The sequence below is a fragment of the Podarcis gaigeae genome, assembly GCF_964106915.1.
Source record: "Podarcis gaigeae genome assembly, chromosome: 4".
Lineage (NCBI taxonomy): Eukaryota > Metazoa > Chordata > Lepidosauria > Squamata > Lacertidae > Podarcis > Podarcis gaigeae.
The window spans coordinates 39,554,699-39,578,545 of NC_139677.1; the positions used below are offsets into that span (position 1 = coordinate 39,554,699).

At 42.1% G+C, this 23,847-nt stretch overlaps 1 protein-coding gene across 4 annotated transcripts in view; it reads left to right on the forward strand.

Moving 5' to 3' along the window:
- Positions 1 to 23,847, forward strand: part of TBL1X (transducin beta like 1 X-linked) — a 132,695-nt gene that overhangs the window by 87,533 nt on the left and 21,315 nt on the right. For 3 of the 4 annotated variants that reach the window (XM_083734453.1, XM_083734452.1, XM_083734451.1), the window contains exons 4-6: positions 10,542 to 10,649; positions 20,296 to 20,441; positions 22,860 to 23,118. In XM_083734453.1, coding sequence (XP_083590579.1) covers positions 10,592 to 10,649; positions 20,296 to 20,441; positions 22,860 to 23,118 — 463 coding nt within the window. In that variant the 5' untranslated portion in view covers positions 10,542 to 10,591. Of the gene's footprint in view, positions 1 to 10,541; positions 10,650 to 10,925; positions 11,075 to 20,295; positions 20,442 to 22,859; positions 23,119 to 23,847 lie in introns of those variants that run through there. The other variant, XM_083734454.1, reaches the window with a different exon arrangement.

The following is a 23,847-nucleotide window of genomic DNA, read 5'->3' on the forward strand; positions in this document are numbered from 1 at the left end:
TCGGTAGGACTTACTTCTGAGTAAACATGCATAGGATTGCCCTTAAGACACACTCCACTCTTCTATGAGCAACGGAAAGTTCACTTGAAGAGTGTGTAGATAGATGAACTATTTAACCTTTGATGAACCGCCCAGTTTGAAGGATATATCTCTTCCTTGTGGTACTTTCCCAATGTTTCTCCTGCCCCCCTTCCACCCTCTGCTTTCCCACCTGTGTATTGTATTGCATTTATGAGTCACCAATTCATATCTCCCTTCTGCACCTCCACTGGCTACTCAAAGGCTGTCTACTTGGGCAGACGTTGGTCTTAAATGGCGGAATATAAATCAATCATACCATACTTTGAGCAAACTTATGTCACTTATCTGGGAAACACCTGTGGGTTACAAAGGGTACTAGGGCAGGGCTAGTCAAAGCGGTGGTCCACAGACCAGGGCTCATCCATGAGACTTCAGCTGCTGATCCCTGGTGACTCCACCACAGCTCAGGTTTGGCGGGATGCTTTAGAGGCCAATTGCGGCTCTGCCACATCAGGTAGTTCAAGAAGCACTAAAGCACAGAGGTGATCTGTGCATTTGTTGCCTTGCACAAGCTGTGGTCCCTGTAAGGGACAGCTGCATATTCCCTTCATTGCAGGGGTTAGACTAGAATGATCCTCATGGTCCCTTCCAACTCTATGATACTATGACAAGGGGAAGACTATGACCAGGTGACCTTTGCACCTGCTCTGACTGCTGCCCAGGTGCTTGCTGGTAATAGGCAACTTCAAAGCTCCTGCTCTCTCTCCTAGTGGTTCTTTATCTTTAAACAAGGATGTGGACCAGAGTGTTCTTCCAACAAACAAAAGGCTCCTTTGGGGTAATGGTTGTCTTCTGTAAGGAAGAAGACACTCTACGCATTACGATGATGGGGGAAAGTAGGCTAAATTGTAGGTCATGCTCCAGGATATTTTATGAAAAGTAATTTCCCCGTACCTATTGCCAGACCTTGTGGGATTTTCTGGAGCGAGGGCCTTCTCTGGAACAGATAATGTGCTTGTGCAGTTATAGTTGAAAAGCAGAGATGTCTGCTTCTGCATATGCTCTCTCAAGACCCACCAGTCCAAGTATTTTTTGTGCCTAGGCAGAAACGGGGGGCAGGGAGGGGCAGACAGCTGGTGAGAGGAACAAATGCTTTATTAAGCTGGGACATTGATTCCAGGGAGAGTATAGCAGCCCTTACTGTTGGTAGAGTTTACACACACACACACACACAGAGAGAGAGAGAGAGAGAGAGAGAGAGAGAGAGAGAGAGAGAGAGACTTAAGCCACCTAGCTACTGTATTTTATCTTTAATCTATGAAGAATGCAAGAGAAATTGACTGGTTTGAGAATTCATGGTTTTGCAATAAACACCCCCGTCCCCCCAAAAAAGCCAGAAAAATGAAGCTTTAAAATGAATTGGTCTATTTATAAGAGCTTTGCAGCTGTGTTGGTCTGTCAGAATAAAGCAAATTCCAAACATTGACAGGCAGATCAACCAAAAAGTTACAAAATCGTCAGCAAGATTTAGCTGGTGAGCTAAAGCGGTGCATGTCTGTTGAATTTCAGTGGCTGTTCTCTTTGAGTAGGAGTTGGCTACCAATTTAATTGTGTGTTTGCTCTGAAGCATGGTGTTGTTGCTTATTGTTATTTATTCAGTAAGCGACTTACAACCCAGTAAGGTGTAATTTTGAAATCACAGAAAAAACAATTTCGTAATTAAAATTAATTAAAAAACGCTTCCTGCATGACTTAAGAGAAGAAGAAGAAGAGTTTGGATTTGATATCCCGCTTTATCACACCCAAAGGAGTCTCAAAGCAGCTAACCTTCTCCTTTCTCTTCCTCCCCCACAACAAACACTCTGTGAGGTGAGGGAGGCTGAGAGACTTCAGAGAAGTGTGACTAGCCCAAGGTCACCCAGCAGCTGCATGTCGAGGAGCGGAGACGCGAACCCAGTTCCCCAGATTACGAGACTACCGCTCTTAACCACTACACCACACTGGCACCACAGAGGCTGTTTATACGGCACTGGATCACTATAAGCATGTAAGAGGGGGCTTACAAGTTTGTCCTGCCCTCAAAAACTATTCCTGATCCTGCATGCAAACAGCAACATTGTAGGCATGCAGTGCTCTTATTGAGAATGCTACCCAGCTATGCCATTTCCCAGGATACTCCATTCCACTACCACCATCCTGGTTTTCTTTACTTCTCCTGCAAAATAGTCAGTATCCCATGCTTTTTGGGGATCTTCCTGTCTCAAAATCTGTTAATCCCCCCCCCCCAAGGTTATTTGCACTTCCAGAAACCTTAGGGTTCTCTCCCCGTCTCCATACCTGATCATACCTCCAAATTGTTTGTGGTTGTGCCATTATAGCTCCATAAAAATCTGTTCTGGGAAAGTGAATTTGCTGTTAGTAGATCGTGTATATAGTATATAATGCAGGAACTTTTTTTTGTCACTTGGTGGGTAAAACATTTTTTGTGTGTTTCAATAGAAATTGGAAAGTGTGCGAGGGGCATACGTGAGGGGTTGCAAAGAGAAGACTGGTAGTTTATTTGCATCTTTTCTTCAATAAATGGACTTCTGTTCCTTACGTGGTTAAGACATCAATGTAATTCTTTGTCCTCTGATGCTTAATCTTGGAATGGCATAGAACACACTTCTCAGCAGTGTTGCAGCTGCACAGTTACCGCAAAAAAAAGAGAGAGAATTGTGGTTTTCTTTTTATTCCGCTTAAAAGATTTGGACAGGTAATTTGAGTACACGGGTCCTCCTATTGTCCTTAATTTTTGAAATTTTAATTAACTGGAACAATTTAAAATACCAACACATGGCTATAGTTCTACACTGGATTGCAGTAAAGCACTAGCTTGAAGTGCTTCAAGATGTAAAATAATTGAGTCCTGTGTTCCCAGGACTATATGGTAATGCTGTTCCTTTTTGCATTTATTTATTCCATAGGCTCAGGGTGCCTAACAATATTTTCAAAATGAAACTATTGGTAAAATAATACAGTGCTAAAAAACAACCTGCCACCAAACATCTGGCCTATATAAAAATAAAGATGTCCTACATCACCTCCAGAAAGTGATCAGGAAAATGTGTAACATCTGGTGATTCTATAAATAGGGCACAGCTTGAAAATGCAGGGCTTAAAAGGATTTTAGGGGAGATAGAATTCTGGGTTGTTGTTGTTGTTTTCAAATAAGACTTTTACAAAACTTGCTTTAGGAGCCCAGTATACTGTATGGTTGATAATGGAATGTGTGTGTTCGATCCAGACCTTGTCATGCTTAGGATAGACCTATTGAACCAATGTAGGCAGTGTTTTTTTTCTATTCAGAGTTGACCTGTTGAAATTAATATACATTACTAATTTAGGCTCTTTAATTTGGGTGGGCCACTACTCTTGAGTACAACTGAGTTGCATATAACTCAGTGGGACTTTAAATGTTTAAATTAAGTTTCATTTATTTCAGTGGGTCTACTCTAAGCATTATGAAGTCCAGATCCATCCCAGTGTGCTTGAGAAAGAGGTGGACAAATACAAGAATGAAAACAATGTAGTAGCATATGGTCTTGCTGTGCAGTGTTCATGTGCTTAGGAAACAAAGTACTGGCTCAGTGATGCTTACCATCTTCAGTAGCCAGAATTATTCAAAGTACAGTACAATTCAGACGAATAAAGATGATCAATGTTTTTTGGAGAAGCAAAATCAGAATGCATTTCAACAAACTCCCTAACTTGTGCACTCTAAATCTTTCTCCTAATTTTGTCGGAAGAGTCTTAGGAATTTGTTGTTGTTGAGCAACTCTTCCTCTAGAGTCCTGAGGCCGTAATTTTTATTTTGAAATTTTTTTATTAAGTTTAATTTTTTTACCATAATCACAGTCCATACTTATCATCACCTGAAACTTTGCTCATCCTGAGCCTTTACTCCCCCCCCCCCCCCGGCTTTCATAAATATTCACTTTCATCTTAGCATTTCTATATCAACTTATTTACCTTCTTTCTATACTTATAAAATTTACCTTGATATTTGCAAACCAGTTCCAAAAATTAACGTTACAAAATATTTTAACTCAAACTTGCAAACGTTTTCAAATGTTTACCAAGTTCTCTCATAAATTGTATAAATTTACTCCAGTCCTTTTCAAACAGCTCGTTGCGCTGGTTTCGGATCTTCCCCATCAGCTTTGCCAGTTCTGCATATTCAATCAGAGTCCTGAGGCCGTAATTTTGCAGAACTGATAACTTCAGCATTGTCCACGAAACTGAGTTTGCTCTAGCAATTCAAAGAAAGATTAAGCATTTGTGATTTAAAAGGGGTTTGTTTTATCGTTTGGGCACAATTATTTTGCCCATCTTACTGCAGGAGGCTCCCCACCATTCCTTTATAATCAGAATAGCAGCCTCTTAAAGGGGAAATAGATTTTTTGCTCCTGAACAATTATTCGTTAGATGCAGGGAGCTAGTTAGTGATTTATGATGTGTGCTATCCCAGGTGTTGGCTGAAGGTATATAGCAATCCGCCATTGGACTACTGTTTGATTTCAGGTGAACTACCTAATACCTGCTAGTCACTCGGTTTCTTGCAAAGAGTACTATAGGAGGAGAATTTTGATTTGATCTAACAAATCACTTCTTACAATGTTTAACCAAAATTGCTTACTTAGGCTTCATTCAGAAACCTTCTTCTCTGATTCTTCAATCCTAGAATCATAGAGTTGGAAAGTACAGTGGTACCTCGCGTTAAGAACTTAATTCGTTCTGGAGGTCTGTTCTTAACCTGAAACTGTTCTTAACCTGAAGCACCACTTTAGCTAATGGGGCCTCCCGCTGCCACCGCGCCGCCGGAACACGATTTCTGTTTTCATCCTGAAGCAAAGTTCTTAACCCGAGGTATTGTTTCTCGGTTAGCGGAGTCTGTAACCTGAAGCGTCTGTAACCCGAGGTACCACTGTACCTTGAGGAGCATCTAGTCCAACCTCCAGAGATTCAGGAATATGCAGCTGTCCCATATAAGGATTGAACCCGCAGGCTTGGCATTGTCAGCAACATGTTCTAACCCAGTGTTCCCCAACCTTGGGACTCCAGCTGTTTTTGGACTACAACTCCCATCATCCCTTGCTAACAAGACCAGTGGTGAGGGATGATGGGAATTGCAGTCTGAAAACAGCTGGAGACCCAAGGTTGGGGAACACTGTTCTAACCAACTGAGCTATCCATGGTTTAAAGATCAGGAATTAACTCTGTTCTCTTCTCTCTCTCTGCTCCCTGCCAAATTACACACTTTTCTTAGTAGAATACAGTAGTATCCTGGAAGCCGAACGTTTTGGTTTTCAAACACCGAAAACCCGGAAGTAAATTCTTCCGTTTTCAAACGCGCCTCGGAAGGGTTGTAAGTCGCTTACTGAATAAATAACAATAAGCAACAATACCATGCTTCAGAGCAAATGCACAATTAAATTGGTAGCCAACTCCTACTCAAAGAGTACAGCAGAACATTTCAGAAGTTGAACGGTCTTCCGGAATAGATTGCGTTCGGAAACCAAGGTACCACTGTACTTTCTAGTTTGATCAAATCACAGTTTGCAGCTACATCCGAACTGCCAAATTGTGATTTGAGTGAGTCCTCCAAACCGGCAAGTTGCAAGCTCACAGCTTGTTCCCAGTAACCCTAGCCAAGGTTTGTGTTCTTCTTTTGTAAATTTAAAGCATACCAGCAGGCTATGCGACAACAGCGGAAGCAAAGGTACACTATACAAAACTAAACTCAGACACTTTTGCTTAAAGTATGACGCACGTGAAGGAAAAGGACTGTTTAAATGCAAAGCATTAGATGCCTGAAGTGTCCATTATGGAAAAGAAAAGAAAAGATGGCCTCGGAATGCACAGGGAAACTGTTCACATGATCTGTGTGAACATGTGATTTCCTGGAAAGGAGCTTGCAGCTGTTTTGCTTGTCCCTTTTGTTGCCATGCTGCACTGAGTGTTGTCTGATCAGGAACTGGTGATTAAGCTCTCTCTTCCTTAGCCACATACTGTAGCTAAGAACTAAACTACGAGCCTGGGTTTGGATGACCTGTTCAGCCACTGCACAACTTGGTATTGTACAACAGCAAAACCAACCAAGAAGGAGCTAAACAGCTGAGATCTCCCTGGGAGACTGCACATTCATACTTAGGCACAGCTTACCTTCACATGACGACATGTGAGCCACCCTCTGTTTCCTTCATCCTTCTTGTTGTCTGTGTTTGGTTGGTCCCGTGGCACCTGCAGAAGTGTAGATGGAAGGAACAAACAACAAAAAAGCCTTGTTTTTTAGCATTGCATAGTAACAGTGTGTATGAAGATGCAAAGTGGTTTATTTATGCCAAGCAAATTCTTGTTTACTGTCTTCAGGACAAAATGTATTAATGCATCCAGAGATGTAGGTGTTTGGAATGCTAATGCAAACGGAGAAAAAAAGTCGCTGTTTTGAAGGAGGATGTAGGTTATTTATTATTTGTGTACTTAAGCGGTTTTATAGACACAATGAATTTCCTTTGGCTTCTAATCTAATTAATAAAGGGATTCTAATCAAGATAAAAAGAACCATCAATCATGTAAATAAATATTGTTACTAATAGCTATATTTGGATTATTACTAAGAGCTATATTCTTGGTGCCGACGTTAATATATTTTTCAGTGACGGGCAAAAGCTGTCTTCTCCCAGGCATTTTTCTGCTGCCTTATGTCTGTTTTGCTTATGATATAGGTATTGGGCTTTGGGGGTGGAGGCGGTGGTGTATTCTTAGAAATGCATCCACTAATTGTCAGTGCAGTTGTATGGCTGTTTTAATTTTGCATATTTTATATTGCTGTACTTTCATATTGTGAATGGCCTTGAGTCTATTTTTAGAGGTAAGTGCCTAAGAACATGCATACATACATACATTACATTACATTTAGCTCTTTAAAATATATCTTGGTTATAGAATTCACACCACTTTGGCCAGTTCTAATGTAACATGTCTGCATCCTTAGAATGGCTGTTATTGATACTTCTTGATATTTTATTTATTGTTTGTTTATTGTTTATGACTCATTTTGTTATGTTTATAATTACATATATATATATATATTTCATGTTGTAAGCCTTGAGCATGGATTTAACTATGGAAAGGTGACATACAAATGTGTTATATACTGTCAAGAGCTCTGAGAGAAGTGGTTTTTTGAGCTATGCTCAGTCAAGGTGTCATTCAGTGATCTCATATTCATAAAAACTTTTCAATAAATATGTTTGAACTCTGTCATAAATTAGAACCAAACAGGCGGAGATTAAACAAACATGGCAGAAATTACTCAGAAAATCTGTTGCAGACTGCACATTAGAATCCATATCCCTTAAGGGCTGTATTCTTTCATTCATGATTCTTATGTGTCATTCTGTAAGGACAAATACATAAGAATGCTAAGTTCACATGGGTTTTTCAGTGTAAATTTTCCAGGGTCATTAATAAAAGAATCCACTGGGCTAAACCCATTTTATGGATCTTTCATTCCAGTATGATTTGCCTGTCTGCATGCGTTCATTGTGTGGCCATTATTTTAATATACATTATTACATTGGAACCCATCTTGAATCTTGTAGCCCAGTCCCTGAATGTTGCAGTGGACTGAAATATGGTAACTCGTTAATATTTTTGGCAGTTTAATTATTGTTTTAAATCGAAATGTTCCAGACCGGTGCATCACAAATCTCGGGCCATAAAAATACTTAAATAAATATGAGTTTGTTTGTTTAATGGAAGCATCCTGCTGCTACAAGGCACTTTGGTTCGTTTGTTTGCTTGTATGCATGATGCGTCTAAGAGTTTCAGGTTTTGCTAAATATGACCTTGGGGCAATTCAACAAGAAGAAAAGGATCAACTCCCTGATTCCAAAGCTATATACAGTCGTGATAGTTCCACATGTGATAGTTCCACACAGTTCCACAGTGACACAAATGCCTGTAGAAAAGATGAACGAGTGAGACGTTCCCTGTCCACCACATGCCATTTCTTTGTGGCGCAACAGTGTTGTGTGATCCTGGCATTGACTCAAGCGCCACAGTGGCTATTTCTGGTTGACTGCTTAGTTGCAACGTGCTTAGCTGACGACTCACTGATCTTGCAGTGGTATGACAGCCAGTATTTCATGTACAAAACAGTTCTTTTCTCTAGCTGCAGGACTGGGCTTTAAGATAAACAATGATCCCATTTTGCCCAATATGCTGTTGAATATTCCTGATAAGTGCTTTTAACACCCCCCCCCCAAAAAAAAGTATTAAATGCTTTTGAAAGCTTAGTCTTAATTAGGAAATCATCTGAAGGAAGAGGAGCAGAGGATAAGAAACCAAGCTTTTTCCTCAAAAGAATAATTAATAATAATAATAATAATAATACGGAGGTTGCTTTTGTATGAAGTACAAATCACCACAGTAAATAAAATTAACACTTAGGAAGAAGGGTCTTAATTTGCCATAATTGTTGAACTACAGGGTTAGTGCCGGTGAGGGTAATCAATCTGAATTGTTGACGAAATATGTGAGGACAGTAAAATAAAAGCACCACACAGCTCCAAAGAGCAGCTCACATAAATAATGCAGGGACATCTGCTAGAGTCATGCATGACCTTCACTTCTGGGGACACCTGTAGATGAGCATAGCTGACTTAAAGCAGCAGATGCTACTCTAAGGAACAGGGATTGCTGAGCACAGTTTCAAGGAGCAAAGGCTCTCTTAGCTGCGAAGGGAAAGAGAGGCCAGCCACGACGCTAATAACCTGCACTTTCTTATTTTTTGTTTAATGCAGTTTAATACTTTCCAGTGGGCAAAGGGGGCAGTGTAAATACTGAAGCTACCAGATCAAATTATTTTATTAAAAAATTGCTGTAGTGAGAAGTCTTGTAGCTTGAAAGGCAAAAATACATGGCCTCTTGATGCATTGTCTATGCATATTTATGTGTTTAAAAGCTAATACGGCCCTTTTATTTTTAATGCGCAATATTTTCTTTGAAAAAGAGGCTTGTTTGTTCATAAACTCTTGTTTCCGTAGGTGTTCTTATATTTAAGTTACTCAGTTTGTATTTTTATGACATATTCGCTGCTAACGAATTTCTTAAGTGTTGTCTTAAGTGCTACCTCACCTGGTGAGGCAGTGCCAGATAAGGGGGCTTTGCTTTGGGTTCTTTCATTTCGCCCCACACTTTGGGGGCAGCCATGTAGTTTCTGCAGTGAAGGAAGGTGTCAATAACTCTTATTTAATGCTTTGACGTTGGGTTAGAACAATGAAGGTCTGTATGACCCAAATTGCTGCGCCGTGCTGCCAAATGGGCAAAAGGACATTCTGCCTCAGTGGTTTGTTCTAAATAGACCTCTCTGTTTGTTCTGCAATGTTTGCGTTTGATTTTAATGATGCATTATGACACAAATCTAATTTATACGAATGGATGGGGGGGGTGAGGAGGCATTCTACTTGACCTGTTTAAAAATAGAGTATGGTTGAGCTAGAATTGTAGGTGCCGGGGGGGTCAAGCGTATTGCTGGAGAGCTGGAAAAACGTAGACAGGGTTTTGCTGCTGCAGCAGCAGCTTTTCCACTGCCATGTGTTTCTGCATCTCTGAGCCTGGTGGCTTTAGGTCCTTTGCAGTCGCTGAGAGCAGCACTGTATACTAAAATTATATATGGAGTTGTTATTATTACATTCTGCGCAATCACCTCAGCACCATGCATAATTAAAATAGCAAAAAACAAAAAAGTTATAAACAGCAAGTGTGTGTGTGTTTAAAAAAATACAAAATAGACACTTATGGCAGAGACCCATTCATTCTGTTGGAGAAGCCTCTCAGAGCAAAACTGTCTTCAGTTGCTTCTGAAAAGTGCTGATAGTAGGTGTCTGCTGCATCTCAACACGAATGCTGTTCCGCAGAACAGGGGCAGCCACACTGAAAGCGCTGCTCTGAATGACTGTGGAACTTGCAGTTGAGATTCTCTCATAGGTCACAGTGACCTATTGGGTATACAGGGGACAAGGCAGTCTTTAAAGTAACCTGGTTCTGAGCTGCAAGAGGGCTTTATATTTTTGTAGCAACACCTTGGATTTGACCCAGTAACAGATCAGCAACTAGTGCACATCCCGCCCTGCAAATCCAGCAAGCAAGATGTCCTATGCTGAGAGTATTTTTCCTCCACAATCAACCTAGCTACTGTGTTCTGCACCAGACTCAGCTCAACACATTGCAGTAACCTGACGGCGAGGTTGTCAGTGCATGGGGAAAGCTCTTTCAAGACTTTATTAACTGTTGTCCCAACTCCGTAAATGATTATGATTTTCCTATGGTCAATTCATTTTGAACTTTGGCTGTAATTCAGATGTAAATTGATGTATACCTTAGTATGTGGCCATAGAAGTGAATGTTTAATTAAAAACAACTAGGTGATTGTAATCCAAAGCTGTGTTTTATCATTCTTCCTCTTTAAACAGAGCGTGGATCACACTTCTTGCAGACCTCATCATATTGAGGTGGGGCTAAGATGAGCATAACCAGTGACGAAGTGAATTTCTTGGTGTATCGCTATCTTCAGGAGTCAGGTAACTTTTTCGTTTAGAGCAACGTTCTATATGTCCTTGAGAGTGTTCTAGCAAAGAAGTTTGACTGGACTGTTGCCAGATCACATAGCAAGATTTAGATGTATAAACAATACATTATATTTTACAGTTTACAAATAGTAGCATTTATTCCCACTGTTAGAGTTTATTTTTGTTAACTAAAATGCATATATCTTGCACTTTGCATTTCACTAAATAAGTGTTCGAGCCTGCCCTTAGCATTTATTATAAACATTTATTTACCACTTTTCAGGTGTAGGAAAATACCAAACTGGTTTCCATATCTGCAAATCAGAAAGAAAAACAGTTGAGGTCACCATGTGCGCTGCAACTCTCCCCTCCCCAGCTGCAAGATCCCCGCCCCACAAATCACCCCCTTCACCACAATTCAGCTTGAAAGAAATATGGTAGTAAAATTAAGAATTTTCTCTGCTGAATTTTGTATTGAGTGTATAGCCTTAAAAAAGTTGAGGTTGATTTAATTGTTCATTTGCTGATAAAAAAGGCAAGTAATTGAGTGGAAACAGCATTTATTGTACTTTATTTAAAGTCTATGCGTAGTTGTAAAATCTTTGAGAGATCTAATTACGAACAGCCATCACAAAGTAGCTTCTACAGGATTTTCCTGGTTTTGTCATGCATAGAAATCTGAGTTTAGAACCAAGGGCAAGTATCCAACTAACTTATTCCGTAAGCGCAAAAATTCATACTTGCAGAATCTCTCTCTCTCTCTCTCTCTCTCTCTCTCTCTCTCTCTCTCTCTCTCACACACACACACACACACACACGCCATGGCCTCCCCAAATCTGCTCTGGAAGATTGGGGAAACTCCTTGAGCAGATGTGGGGGGGGAGAGAAGAGGGGCGACAGCTCCATTGTGCGAACATACATTTTGCACTCAGGCAACTGTAAAAGAGGAGAAACATCAGTTTTTAATTTGAATTGAATTAGGTTGAATTTATCTGCTGCATCTAATGATTCTCCCCCCCCCCCCCCACCCATATGAGAAAGTGACTCCTACCCTAGATTCTGAATAATTGGCGAACAACGTATATAAGAACTAGCTGGTATTTTTGAGCCACATTATTCTAGAAGTTAGTTATTCTGGAAGCTACTGATACATGGCTTTTAGAGTGGTGTGATATTTGAATGGGGCACTTTGCAGTTAGATTGAATTTAAAGAAAATTAGGGTTTACTGTCTTGGCTGCTAAAAAAAGCTGCAGTGACCAATTGTGGATAATTTCAATGTTGGAAATCCTTGCAAACTCATTACCATGTGGCAACAGTGATGGCCTATTCAGTGTTGCTGGTTACAGGTGGTTATTTTAACTGACTGCAGAGCACAGTTAAGGACTAAATCTGCAGAGTATAATTTCCCTTGTTATAAAATGAAGCTGGATGCTGTCTCAATTACCTCCTACAACCTTTTTTTTCCTCCTCCCTCCACACACAGAGGGAAAAAGAGCAGAAAAGAATGTTCATCTGTGTAGGTAAAAGAGGGTTTTGTTTTGTATCCTGGCCAAATTGAAAAGATCTCAGATTTTATGGATCTGCAAGCTTAGGCACAGTGAATGGCAGAATCTGGAGTGCTCTTTCATTCTAATGCCACAGTATGCAAATAGGAAAGAGCATTTGTTTCATTTTATCCTCCACCTCCTCAAAACCTGTAATGAAGAAGAACTGTTAAATGGTGCTAATCTTTGCTAGCTTATTCAAGTTTTTAGAAGTACTTTCCTAGTAAAAGATGTTTCCTCTCCTCCTTTGACAGATGACTAAAATTTCAGTAGTTTTATATTCTTGGCAGATATTGAAAAGAACTGTCATTCAACCCAACGAAAAGGTTATTATTTACACACACACACACACACACACACTTAATTTTAGCAAACAGTCATGTGTGCTTTAATTTTGGCCACTATGTAGTTCAAAAAAGAAGATCCTTTCTCCTCAGTTCCCAGGATAACCTGCAATACAAGGGTGCATTTGCTGGGTCTTCGGAAATACCATATTTTTCGCCCCATAGGGCGCACCAGCCCATAGGACGCACCTAGTTTTTTTGGGGGGGGAATGTTATTTCCCCCCCCCGGCATGGGGCTGGGGCAGGGGAAGCCCGAGCTTCCCCTGACCCCAGCCCCCAGAACAGGCAGCTCTCCGCAAGCCTTGGTAGAGCAGCGCGACTTCCCGCCGGGCTCCCACGCCTTGCGGATATCTGCCTGAAGCCCAAACCAGGTTGGGGAACAGCGGGATGGCGGCGCTCCGCCTCCCCGCTGTCCCCTGAGCTTGTGGGGCTGGCGGTAGGGAGAAGCGTGCCCCGGCTTCAAGATGCAGGCTGCTATCTACAAGTCTAGGGAGCCCGATGGGAACTCCCGCGGGTTCCCAAGGCTTGCCGAGAGCTTCCTGAAGCCTGCGTTCGCCCCATAGGATGCACACACATTTCCCCTTCATTTTTGGAGGAGGAAAAGTGCATCCTATAGGGCGAAAAATACGGTAATTCTTATTATTGTAGTCATTCTCATCTTAAATTAATGGCTTAGATTGAAATCCTATACCCAACAGTAGCGATGCAGGAAGAGCCCACAGAACTCTGCTTCTAAGGTAGACTCACCTGATCCAATCCAATAAGATCATGATCTGATCTCACTGGATTGGATCAGGTGAATCTACCTTGGAAGCAGAGTTCTGTGGGTTGCACTACCTTGGAAGCAGAGTTCATGATCTGAGTCCACTGTATAATCCACAGTCTGGTGGATTCCTTTATGAAGGCTTCAGTCCTCCCTCTGTGTCCTGTCTCTGTTTTTCCCCACCCCCCTTAAAAAAGGCTGCATTTCAACTTCTTGCTGAATACACACTGAATAGAGTAGTGGAGTGAATTCTGGAGAAGCAAGACTTATTACAGGGCTGCAAGCATTTAAAAAGTAACTGTGACTCTTCAGAATACTTCATCTTCATTGTGCATGGCTATAAAAAAAGCTTTAGAAAGATGGTTTTTGTTAGGCATCTACTAACAGGTCTGTCACTGCCATTTAAGGGTTAGGGAAACTATTTCGAAGGATCTCATTACACTTTCCCCGCCTTTCCTCTTTCCTCCGCGCCCCTCCCCCCAATTGTCTCAGAAGGCACTCCCAAGGCCCAGATGTTATACAGTGCGAGATATTTTCCAGTAGACATATCTGGCAGTTTGGCAAAGCAGCGCAGGCAGTTTGAACTACTCAGGGCTGGAGATACGGTTGGGGTGCTGACGAAATTGCTTTCCTCCTTTTTTTAAAAAAGACAAGACTTATTTGTAACTGCAGTGATGCATTTCAATCTTTATCCAAGTCTCATTTATGGAAATTATCCATAGATCTCTGCTGCCTTTATAGGAATGTCTACACATCTTAGAAGTCTGATATCTTCCTAATATGCATTCCTACTGGGTTTTTTTTTTTTAAGTGCCCATTATTTTACATTATTTTTCTAAATATACACTTTATATCATGCATTTATTCATTTTTATCTTTTTTATTTATCATTTGAAAACGAGCAAACTAATAATGCATCCGAAACCACAGTGTTGGTAGGATCATGTTCATTTTGGTGTGTTCGTTCCCACCAGCTGCTTTGTAATGAGTGGGGCAAATCCAGCCTTTGTGAGCAAAGGAAGACATTGTGGGCTAGATTCACAAACCTACCAAGAATATCCATGACATTAGTTTTCCTAATTATAACACTAGTACTTCTGTACTGTTTTCTAATATTCCCTTCACACTGAAGTGCTATGGAACTATGGCTTTCTGACCAATACACAGTGGTAACTCTGGTTACAAACACTTCAGGTTACAAACTCTGCTAACCTGGAAGTAGTACTTCGGGTTGAGAACTTTGCCCCAGGATGAGAATGGAAATTGCGTACCGGTGGTGCGGCGGCAGTGGGAAGCCCGATTAGCAAAAGTGTGCCTCACGTTAAGAACGGTTTCGGGTTAAGAACGGACCTCCAGAATGAACCCAAGGTACCACTGTACCAGAATGTCACACTAAATTTCATTGACACCACGCCAGTGGGTTTGGTGAGACACAACAACAAACATCATTGGACAACATCACTGCACCCTTTCTACACATGCGTCCTTCTGTTCCCCTGTGATGAAAAAAATTGTATGCCGGTGTACCACCCCAAATTTTGTCTCTTTATTCCCATGATATTCCGGGATAAGGGAGCTGCAAGCAGATTTGCCCCTCCTAGAATGCCATAACATGGAAATGAGCACTATATATGTGTAATAGAGTTGGCTCACCATTTATGTGAGGGATCAGTTCTGGTGGTCTGTGCACAAAGGCAGAATTAGGCAAAGTCAGGACCCCCCTCCGAACCCCCCCCCCAAAGGAAGCACTCCCCCAGAGCCCTTGAATCTCTTTCCCAGAGGCTGGTGAGGAAAACCTACTGGGTGTGCTGTTGGAGGGGAAATAAATAAACTGAGAGTGGGAAATTACAGGTTGCGATTGCGAATATAAAGGGTCCATAAATTGTGGGTCCACTGTATTCTGTTTTCTGGAAGCGGCTTTTTGTGTGAAAACCCAAATATACTTACAGTTAATGGTGATAATGAATAAACTGCTGTGTGAATGCAGCCTAAATGTTGCATCACATGGTTTTGCTAGATTTCCCCCCCCCCCCATGTTGTACTACTACCTTGCTTAGATTGAATTGTTTCCCTTTTTGCTTGGTATTTGATGGGGCGGCATGCTATTTCTGTTTATGTCCGCCATGTAGAAGTTGCTTTTTGGCCTCATGATCTAAAAGTGGTCCCATTTGTTTTCTTACAAATGGAAAGAATAGATTCCTCTGACTTTCATCTCCGAAGCCATCAGAAGAGGGAGTAGAATAGCTGTCCCCCATATATCTGGAGATTTCTCATAATTACAAGTGTGGGTTTGTGACACCTGGACACCATTTGTCATATGGGCAAAATGTTTTTTTTTTCTCTCCGCATCCTGAATTGAATGATTGTGGTGGGTGACATTAGGCCAACTCATTTATTTTTATTTTTATTCTCTCTTCCTCCAATGTCTCCGTGGGAGAAAACACTCTCCTTTTTCATGTAATCTGTGCTGGGCTCTGCCGATCATTGTTTTCTTAGGGGCTGTTTCTCATAATATGCCTGCCACCTTCTGGGTGATGGATGCTTCGTAAAGTGAGCCATTTCATATGTGCCGGATTGCCTTGTGGATTGGTTTTCCAAGAGTTGTCTCTCCACTACTGTCAGACATTGCTGGTGGCAACAGTACACCCCATGGAGACCTACTTATTCAGCAAGCCAGTATCCTTTAACAACTCACTGCATGAAGTAACTACCATTCAGAGGCCGCTTCAGGCAGTTCCTGCAGTGGTTGTATTTTGACTAGCCCTGAGTTGCGTACGGATTTATCTTCTTGTTTTTACTTGAGAAGTGATACCATGACAAATACGTTTGAGAAGCCCTGATGTAAAAATAGTATTTTATATGAGACATCGAAGCAGCTTATCATTCCGTTTCCTCCTTCCTTAGATTTACTCTTTTGGATACTGGACTGCAAAATACAAGCACAACCCATCAATCCATTGTGAGGGAATCACACATGTAGAACTTGATGCTTATCATTTCAAAAGTGGGCCAGTCACCCATTCCAGGAACACATGATTAATTCTACATCCACACACACTGCTTTAAGATTCTTCCCTCACTCTCCTAATGCTTGTTTGTCTTTTAGAAGCCGGAGCTGCTATAGAGAAAACTTCCAAAGGAAGGTTCTGTTGTGTTTTCAGAATACTAACAGGCAGATTGGTAACACTGGAATATTGTTTTTAGTCCCCTTCCCCTTCCTCCATTCTGTCCGTAAAGGTAAAGGGAGCCCTGACCATTAGGTCCAGTCATAGACGACTCTGGGGTTGTGCGCACATCTCACTCTATAGGCCAAGGGAGCTGGCGTTTGTCCGCAGACAGCTTCCTGGTCATGTGGCCAGCATGACTAAGCCGCTTCTGGCGAACCAGAGCAGCGCACGGAAATGCCGTTTACCTTCCTGCCGGAGCGGTACCTATTTACCTACTTGCACTTTTTGGCGTGCTTTTGAACTGCTACGTGGGCAGGAGCTGGGACTGAACAACGGGAGCTCACCCTGTCGCGGGGATTTGAACCGCCGTCCTTCCGATTGGCAAGCCCTAGCCTCTGTGGTTTAGACCACAGCGCCACCCACATCCCTATTTTGTCCATAGGGCATAGTTAATTGTCTATGGAGCCATGGAATATTCATGAATATTCTAACTGTGGCAAAACAGTGCTGCTTTCTTGTGGGAAGCGAAAGATCAGTTTTTCTGACACAGAAGCAGCAAGTCCTTAAACCTAGCAGTGGGCTGTTCTAAAAGGACCCAGGCATTCCAGGAAGCTGGAGCAAGGAGTCTATGGGACAAGAAGTGAATATGTGTGTGATGGAAGAGGAAGCTGATTTTATTCTTAACTATATATGTAGACCACTATTAGACAAGCCTTCAGTGCCAGGTCTCTATTAACATATACAAATTTCAACATTAAATAACTTCTTTGGGATTTTGTGAAGTTCTACCTCTTTAAAGCATGATGATGTTGTGTGGAGTATGTGCAGTTTGTTTTGTTTTTTAAAAAATATATTCTACTTCCCACTTCAGGAATGGATCACAAGCTTTATAGCACACTCCCCCCCTTTTTTTAAAGAGGCCATTGACTTAGTTGGACTGGTTGCATGCATTTCAAAGATAATGCAGCTCACAGCTTCACACTATAAAGGGGCACAGTTTATAAACTAATCATGCTCTTGGCATCTGGGACATTTTCACTTTAGAATGTTATAAGACAACTTCCTACTTGAGGTGGAGCTGTGGTGGTTTACCTCAAAGCTTTTGTAATGTTACCTTCATTCTCTGGTAGTAATATGGTGATAATTGTGCTCCAGTAATTTCAACTACAAAAGTAACTTACAGAAAGTTAGCCCAACTTTAAAATAGTTTGCAAGAGGCAGCCCTTGATGATGCCTTTTAAAAAACAAATTACTTAGGCACATTATTTATATTTAAGCTTTCAGTATCGTCTCTTATGAAGCCATCTCTGTAGCACATACTGATGAATTTTCTGTGTTTCCAGTCCTGAAGTGTTCCTTAGCTTTGACGTTTTTAATTTGGTACATTTTTGCAGCGGTTTTCTGTAATCTCAGCAGCTCTCTAAACAGCACCGCTGTGACTGTAAAAATCACAACAAAGCATACCTAGCTCTTCATCCACTCAGGTTGTGCTCATGGTTACACAAATATTAATTGCTGTAGAAATTGCTGTGAAGTTGCCTCCTCTTGGCAGCAAATGGTGTGTAGAAGAATTCATTGAGGTGTAATGTTGGGTTAGTTGGTATTCATAATCAAGGTCAGTCCTTCATCATGGTTATGATGGTTTATACCCTTTTGCATGTTTCCTTCTTTGTACAGTTGCATCTGCAGCAGTGCTAACCACTGTTAACAGTAGCTGACATTAGTTAGCAAGTGTTTGCAGATAAGCCTGGCGTCCTCTAGGGCTCCCCCTGGCCCCCAGTACACTTCTATCACCCAAAACATCTAGATGACAGGAGGCCATCAAAGACTGAACTACACCATGGTTATTCTGTTCCTTTCCATCTTTTCCATTCTGAACATTTTTAATTTCTAAATTCAGAGTTCCAGAGTAGAGTTGTACAAGTAACACTGCATTGGGTGCAATAGAATCTCTCTCCCCCCCCCCCCCAGCATCCTATATACTAACAGTGAGCTCATTGTCTCAGTGTGGTTCCTTATGTAAGCCAAAACCATCCACATACTATAAGAGAGAACTCGGCAGACTTGGGAGAATTGCAAAGTTTGAAATACTGTAAATACCTTTAGGTACCAATAAGTTGGGGAGGTGGGAAGCCCAAACAGCCTAATGATGACTGAGGAGGTGGCATAGAAAACCTAGGGAGGGAGAAAATGGTATGGAATATTCTGGAAGAGAGCATGGCTAGTTGGCTGGAACCCTGAACACTTCACACAGCTTCTAAGGGTTCCGCCTGGTCTTCCTTCAGATGAAGAGTAAGGTTTTGTGCCACGGCTTAAAGTCTCAGCATTGTCCAGTCTGACAGTGAATAGTCCGCCAGCTGAAGACTCGAGAGCATGCAGTTTGTCACCATTGTGGGTGGTTAAGCACCTTCTCAGCAACCAAGTATGCAGAGCAGATGTCAGCACCAACTGAATGGTGGTGAAAATATCTGTACCCACCTACAAGGCCTCTGTGAACGCTTGCGTGCCAAAACTCCCAGTTGCTACCAGATTATTCATCAGGTCAGCTTTGACCAGCATTTGTGATATAGCTCACGCCTCTTAAGAATATGGTTTGTTTTCAACTCCCTTCCAGAATTCAATTTGCCTCTCCTTTGATTACATGTGTGTACAGCAGTAGATGAGCTGGTTTCAGCTCTGTGAGAAAGATGTCCTTTATGGGCTGAAAATCAGGGACCTCTGCTGAGCTGTTTCTCACTTCCTCTATTACTTTATATTGTATCCGTATTTCCTCCAGCATCTTGGTGGCATCTAGATTAGCAGCACAGCTCTGCCTTCTCATTAGACCAGACATACAGAAATTTTGTGCTACTTCATGACTGCACATGAACCACACTTCCCTCTTGTGTGATTGGCTTTTTAAACCTAAATTGCTAGTGTGGTGGCTGATTCCAGCTGGGAACCTGGTGGGGAGCAGTTTTGTGGGGGGAAACTCTTTGCCTCCCCACCATGGTCATGATCAAGGCTCTCACATCTCCCTATCAGTATTTGTGGGGTGGGGAAACAGCTGTTAGAGCAAAAGAGAGACCCCACCCCACCCCCAATGCAAATGGCAGGCACAGGGGCTCTGACTCAGATTGGGACAACAGCAGCGGGGAGGGGGTTAAAAAGAAACCATCCCATGTCAAAGCCCTAATCTGATTTGAGGTCCTACATCTGCAATTTGCTTTTTAAAAAAACCATCAAATCATGCTATTGTTAATTGCACGAATGGTGTTGCAGCTAATGGATCAGCACCAGTACGTCTGCACTGGGCCAGCGTGGTACAGTTCCAGTTTGTTGTTGCCTGCAAAGAAACATGCAGTTAGAGAGTCTACCTCTTGGGGATGGCTTCTCATTTCCTGTTAGAACAGTTACACTGTGCATGTCAGATTGAGCTGGTAATGAGAACTGTGGGCAGAAGGTTGAAAAGGTGCCTTTTGTCTTGTTCTGTGTGAGAGAATGTTTCCCTTGTTGTGAGCATTGGATTGTAGGCAAATACAACCTGTTCACTGTAAAAAGAGTTTAAGCATCAAAATGGTGTGTGTTTTTGCTTTTTTTAACGAAAAAGAACACCTTTTGGCTTAGCACAAATTATTTCTTTGCGAAGCCTGCATTCTCCGCAAAGTATGTTTGGAAATGAATGCTAGGAGGAGGGGAGGCCGTTGTAGTTTTTTGTAACCACCCAAGGTAATCTGGTAAATGGATCCTCCTAAATGGTTAGGCTGGCAAAGGTTTTGGGCAGCCCTGTTTTTAGGGTGTGTGTGTCACATTAAGGAGTGTTTAGGTTTTTCTATCATGGCTTCCCTTCCTGCTTTCAGGTTTCTCCCATTCAGCCTTCACATTTGGAATAGAGAGTCATATTAGCCAATCCAACATCAATGGGACACTAGTGCCACCTGCTGCCCTCATCTCCATACTTCAGAAAGGCCTGCAGTATGTGGAAGCAGAGATCAGCATCAATGAGGTGAGTAGCTGTGTTTTCTTATGTGGAGACACACACCACTTGAGGGTGCATATGGAGTACGTTAGATATTGAAGAACTTACCTCTTGCCTGTCTCCATTGACTCTTACCCAAGAGCAAGCCACAGTTTTGTGCTGGAATGGATAACTGGTGGCATTTGTGAAAGGAATCAATACAGAACAGTAAGAAATTAAGTATATTTACAGTGCCAGAGGGTTGGAAAAGATTTAGGCCTTACTGAGCAATTGGATACAATTGCCTTATGTGTCTCTAAGAATAGGAGAGAGCAAGAGCTAAAAATACAAGGGAGGATCCTGGTATCTTCCTGAACAGTAGCCCTTCGTAGGCCTCCCGGTGGCTGTGCCACCAACCAAGAAAGAAGGCATTCATGGGCAGCATTTGCTAATAAAGGAGAAACAATCATAGCTTTGTGCATCTGGATTTTCTTTGTAAAGATGTTTACATTAAATCATTGAGAAGGGCTCTTCCTTTGAATTCTCTTGCTGTTTTAAATTATGCTATCTTAAAAAAGAAGCAGCACATGTGTAAAGCAGAGAGGCATGGGAAGATGCTGTCTTCCCATCGGATTTCTTCCCAGTACTCTGTAGTTCCAAACTTTTCAGATTAGACTTCATCCTGAACAAACATGTCAAGAGGAACTGACAAATGAATTTTGTTATTTTTTTTATAGACGCAGTAGATAGTCGTCACTAGCCATGATGACTGTGAGTGTGAGGCAGTGTGCCTCTGAATACCAGTTGTTGGGAGTCACTAGTAGGGAGAGTCCTGCTGCACTCGGCTTCTGCTTATGAATGAATTAATTTATTACGGTCATAGACCAGAAAAAACAACAACGATAGTTTACAAGGGGAGTAATGGTGTCAATTAAAAATTGTAAAATTATACATAAAAGCAATACACATATGCACACACACACACACACACACACACACGCACACACGCACTACAATGTATGTATAGACTTAAAAAATGAGGGGGCTTGTCCAGGGGTCAAGTCTTTTACTTTTTTACAGCTAATGCCCTCCGCTTGATCGCAGCCGCAGAAAATTTGGCCACTTTCAGTGTTACTTCTGGGTTTTTATCTCCTAGTAGGATTTTCAGCCGCTGAGATTCAGATCGACCTGGAAATTTCTGAACGATAGGGGAAATAAACAGTGACCTGATATCCCCATAGAGGTCGCAGTGTAGCAACACATGTGAAACCGTTTCCACCTCTTTCAGACCACATGGGCAGACTCGTTCAGCATAGGGTGGCTTCTGCTTATGGGCTTCTCATAGGCACCTAGTTGGCCTCTCTTGTGAAAGAGAAGGCTAGACTGGATGGGCCTTTGGTTTTTGCAGTCTTATTAATTATCGCAAAAGTGAAGGTGAAATGGGGTAAATTTGAGCCTGGGTAGTTCAGTTGCTACGAGCATGGGACTGATAACTCTTAAGGTTGCAGCTAGGATCCTCTTATGGGACAGCTGTGTATTCCTGCATTGCAGGGGGTTGGACTAGAATGATCCTCAAGAGTTCCTTCCAGCTCTATGATTCTTTGATCCCAGAATGCCTTTTCAGAGCCAATGCTCTTCTAGGAACCTAGAAAGCTGCCTTATTCTGAGTCAGACCATTGGTCTATGTAGTTCAGTGTTGTCTACAGTGACCAATAGCAGCTCCTGAGCGTCTCTCTCAGATCTGCCTGGGGACGCCATATTACTACTACTACTATTACTAGCATTATTATTATTATTATTATTAACCTTCAAAACCACTGCATCAAGGCTATTTACACATAAAAACAATTAAAGTCATTTATAAACACGAAAGCAACAGATACATTTAAGGCAAAACTAAAACCCTAACAAATGGATGCAGTGGTACCTCAGGTTACATACGCTTCAGGTTACATACGCTTCAGGTTACAGACTCTGCTAACCCAGAAATAGTGCTTCAGGTTAAGAACTTTGCTTCAGGATGAGAACAGAAATTGTGCTCCGACGGCGTGGCAGCAGCAGGAGGCTCCATTAGCTAAAGTGGTGCTTCGGGTTAAGAACAGTTTCAGGTTATGTACGGACCTCCGGAACGAATTAAGTACCCGAGGTACCACTGTACTTGTGGTAAAGACCCATTTATACAGCTGGGAAAGCCCATCGGAACAAAAATTACTGCTACTGTTTCTGGAAAGCACAGTTAGTGGGTGCCAGTTGTATCTCAACAAGAATACTCAATCCAGCGCTGTTCCGTCACTGTGTGCTCAGCAGTCCAGAGTGTGGTGATTAAAAACTCGCCAAGAGGCTTCTCTTACAGAAGGTTGTTACAGATGGCTCCGTCACCGTATTCTGCTTGGCATTCTCTTGGGTGTCGCCTGTCCTCTCAGCCTTCTAATTCATTTTCTTTTCATTTTCCTTCCCCTCCCTCAGGACGGCACAGTGTTTGACGGCAGGCCTATAGAGTCACTATCGTTGATAGACGCAGTAATGCCTGACGTGGTACAGACTCGGCAGCAGGCTTTGCGGGAGAAATTAGCTCAACAGCAAGCTAGCACGGCACCAGTCACAGCGCCGGCCACCACGGCCACCACAGCTTCTACAGCAACGACAACTGCTGTCCCTCAGCAGAACACACCAAAGAATGGAGAAGCCACTGTGAATGGAGAGGAGAATGGGGCACATGCAATAAGTACGCTTCCTATGGGTGTGGCTCGCGAGTGCCGGATTTTGTGCAGCTGCAGCACAACCTTTGGTTTGGGTCTAGGCTCCGAATTCATCACCTTGAGAAGTGCAGTAGTTATTTTTTATGTGGAGCTTCCCTTGGGATTGGTCTGGAAGCTGAAGCTGGTTCAGAATGCTGCTGCCAGGTTTTTGAGGGGAACACCTATTGCATCTTTACTAAGGGAACTGCACTGGCTGCTGATGAGCTGCTGCTCCATGTGCAAGGTCTGGTTGTTAACATATAAAAGCCCTGAACAACTCGGGACCAGGTTCCTGTGGCTGTAGAAAATCTTTGTCCAATACGTTCTGGATTTTTGAAGCCCAGGAAAGGGGACTCCGTAGGCTTTCAAGACAGCTTATATCACCTAGCACAGCTCCTTACCTTTTTGCCTCTGACTAGAAGAATAAATTATGCAGATATGTGTACTTGCATTTAACTTGCATGATTTTATGGAGAACACAAAACTGATACATTATTGGCATGGAATTTCGGTTACCTTGGGGAAGAATGTTGATTTATTTAAAAGCACACAGCTCTGAACATGAAGACTCCTTTGAGTTCATGATGCTCAGAAATTGTATGAAGTCATGGAGAATAGTTATTCTGCAGCCATTCTGTTGCAGGTTTTCAGGATCGTGATACATGCCAACATAGTAGCTGCTTGCTTTCTATTGGGACCAAGATCCCCAAGAATTG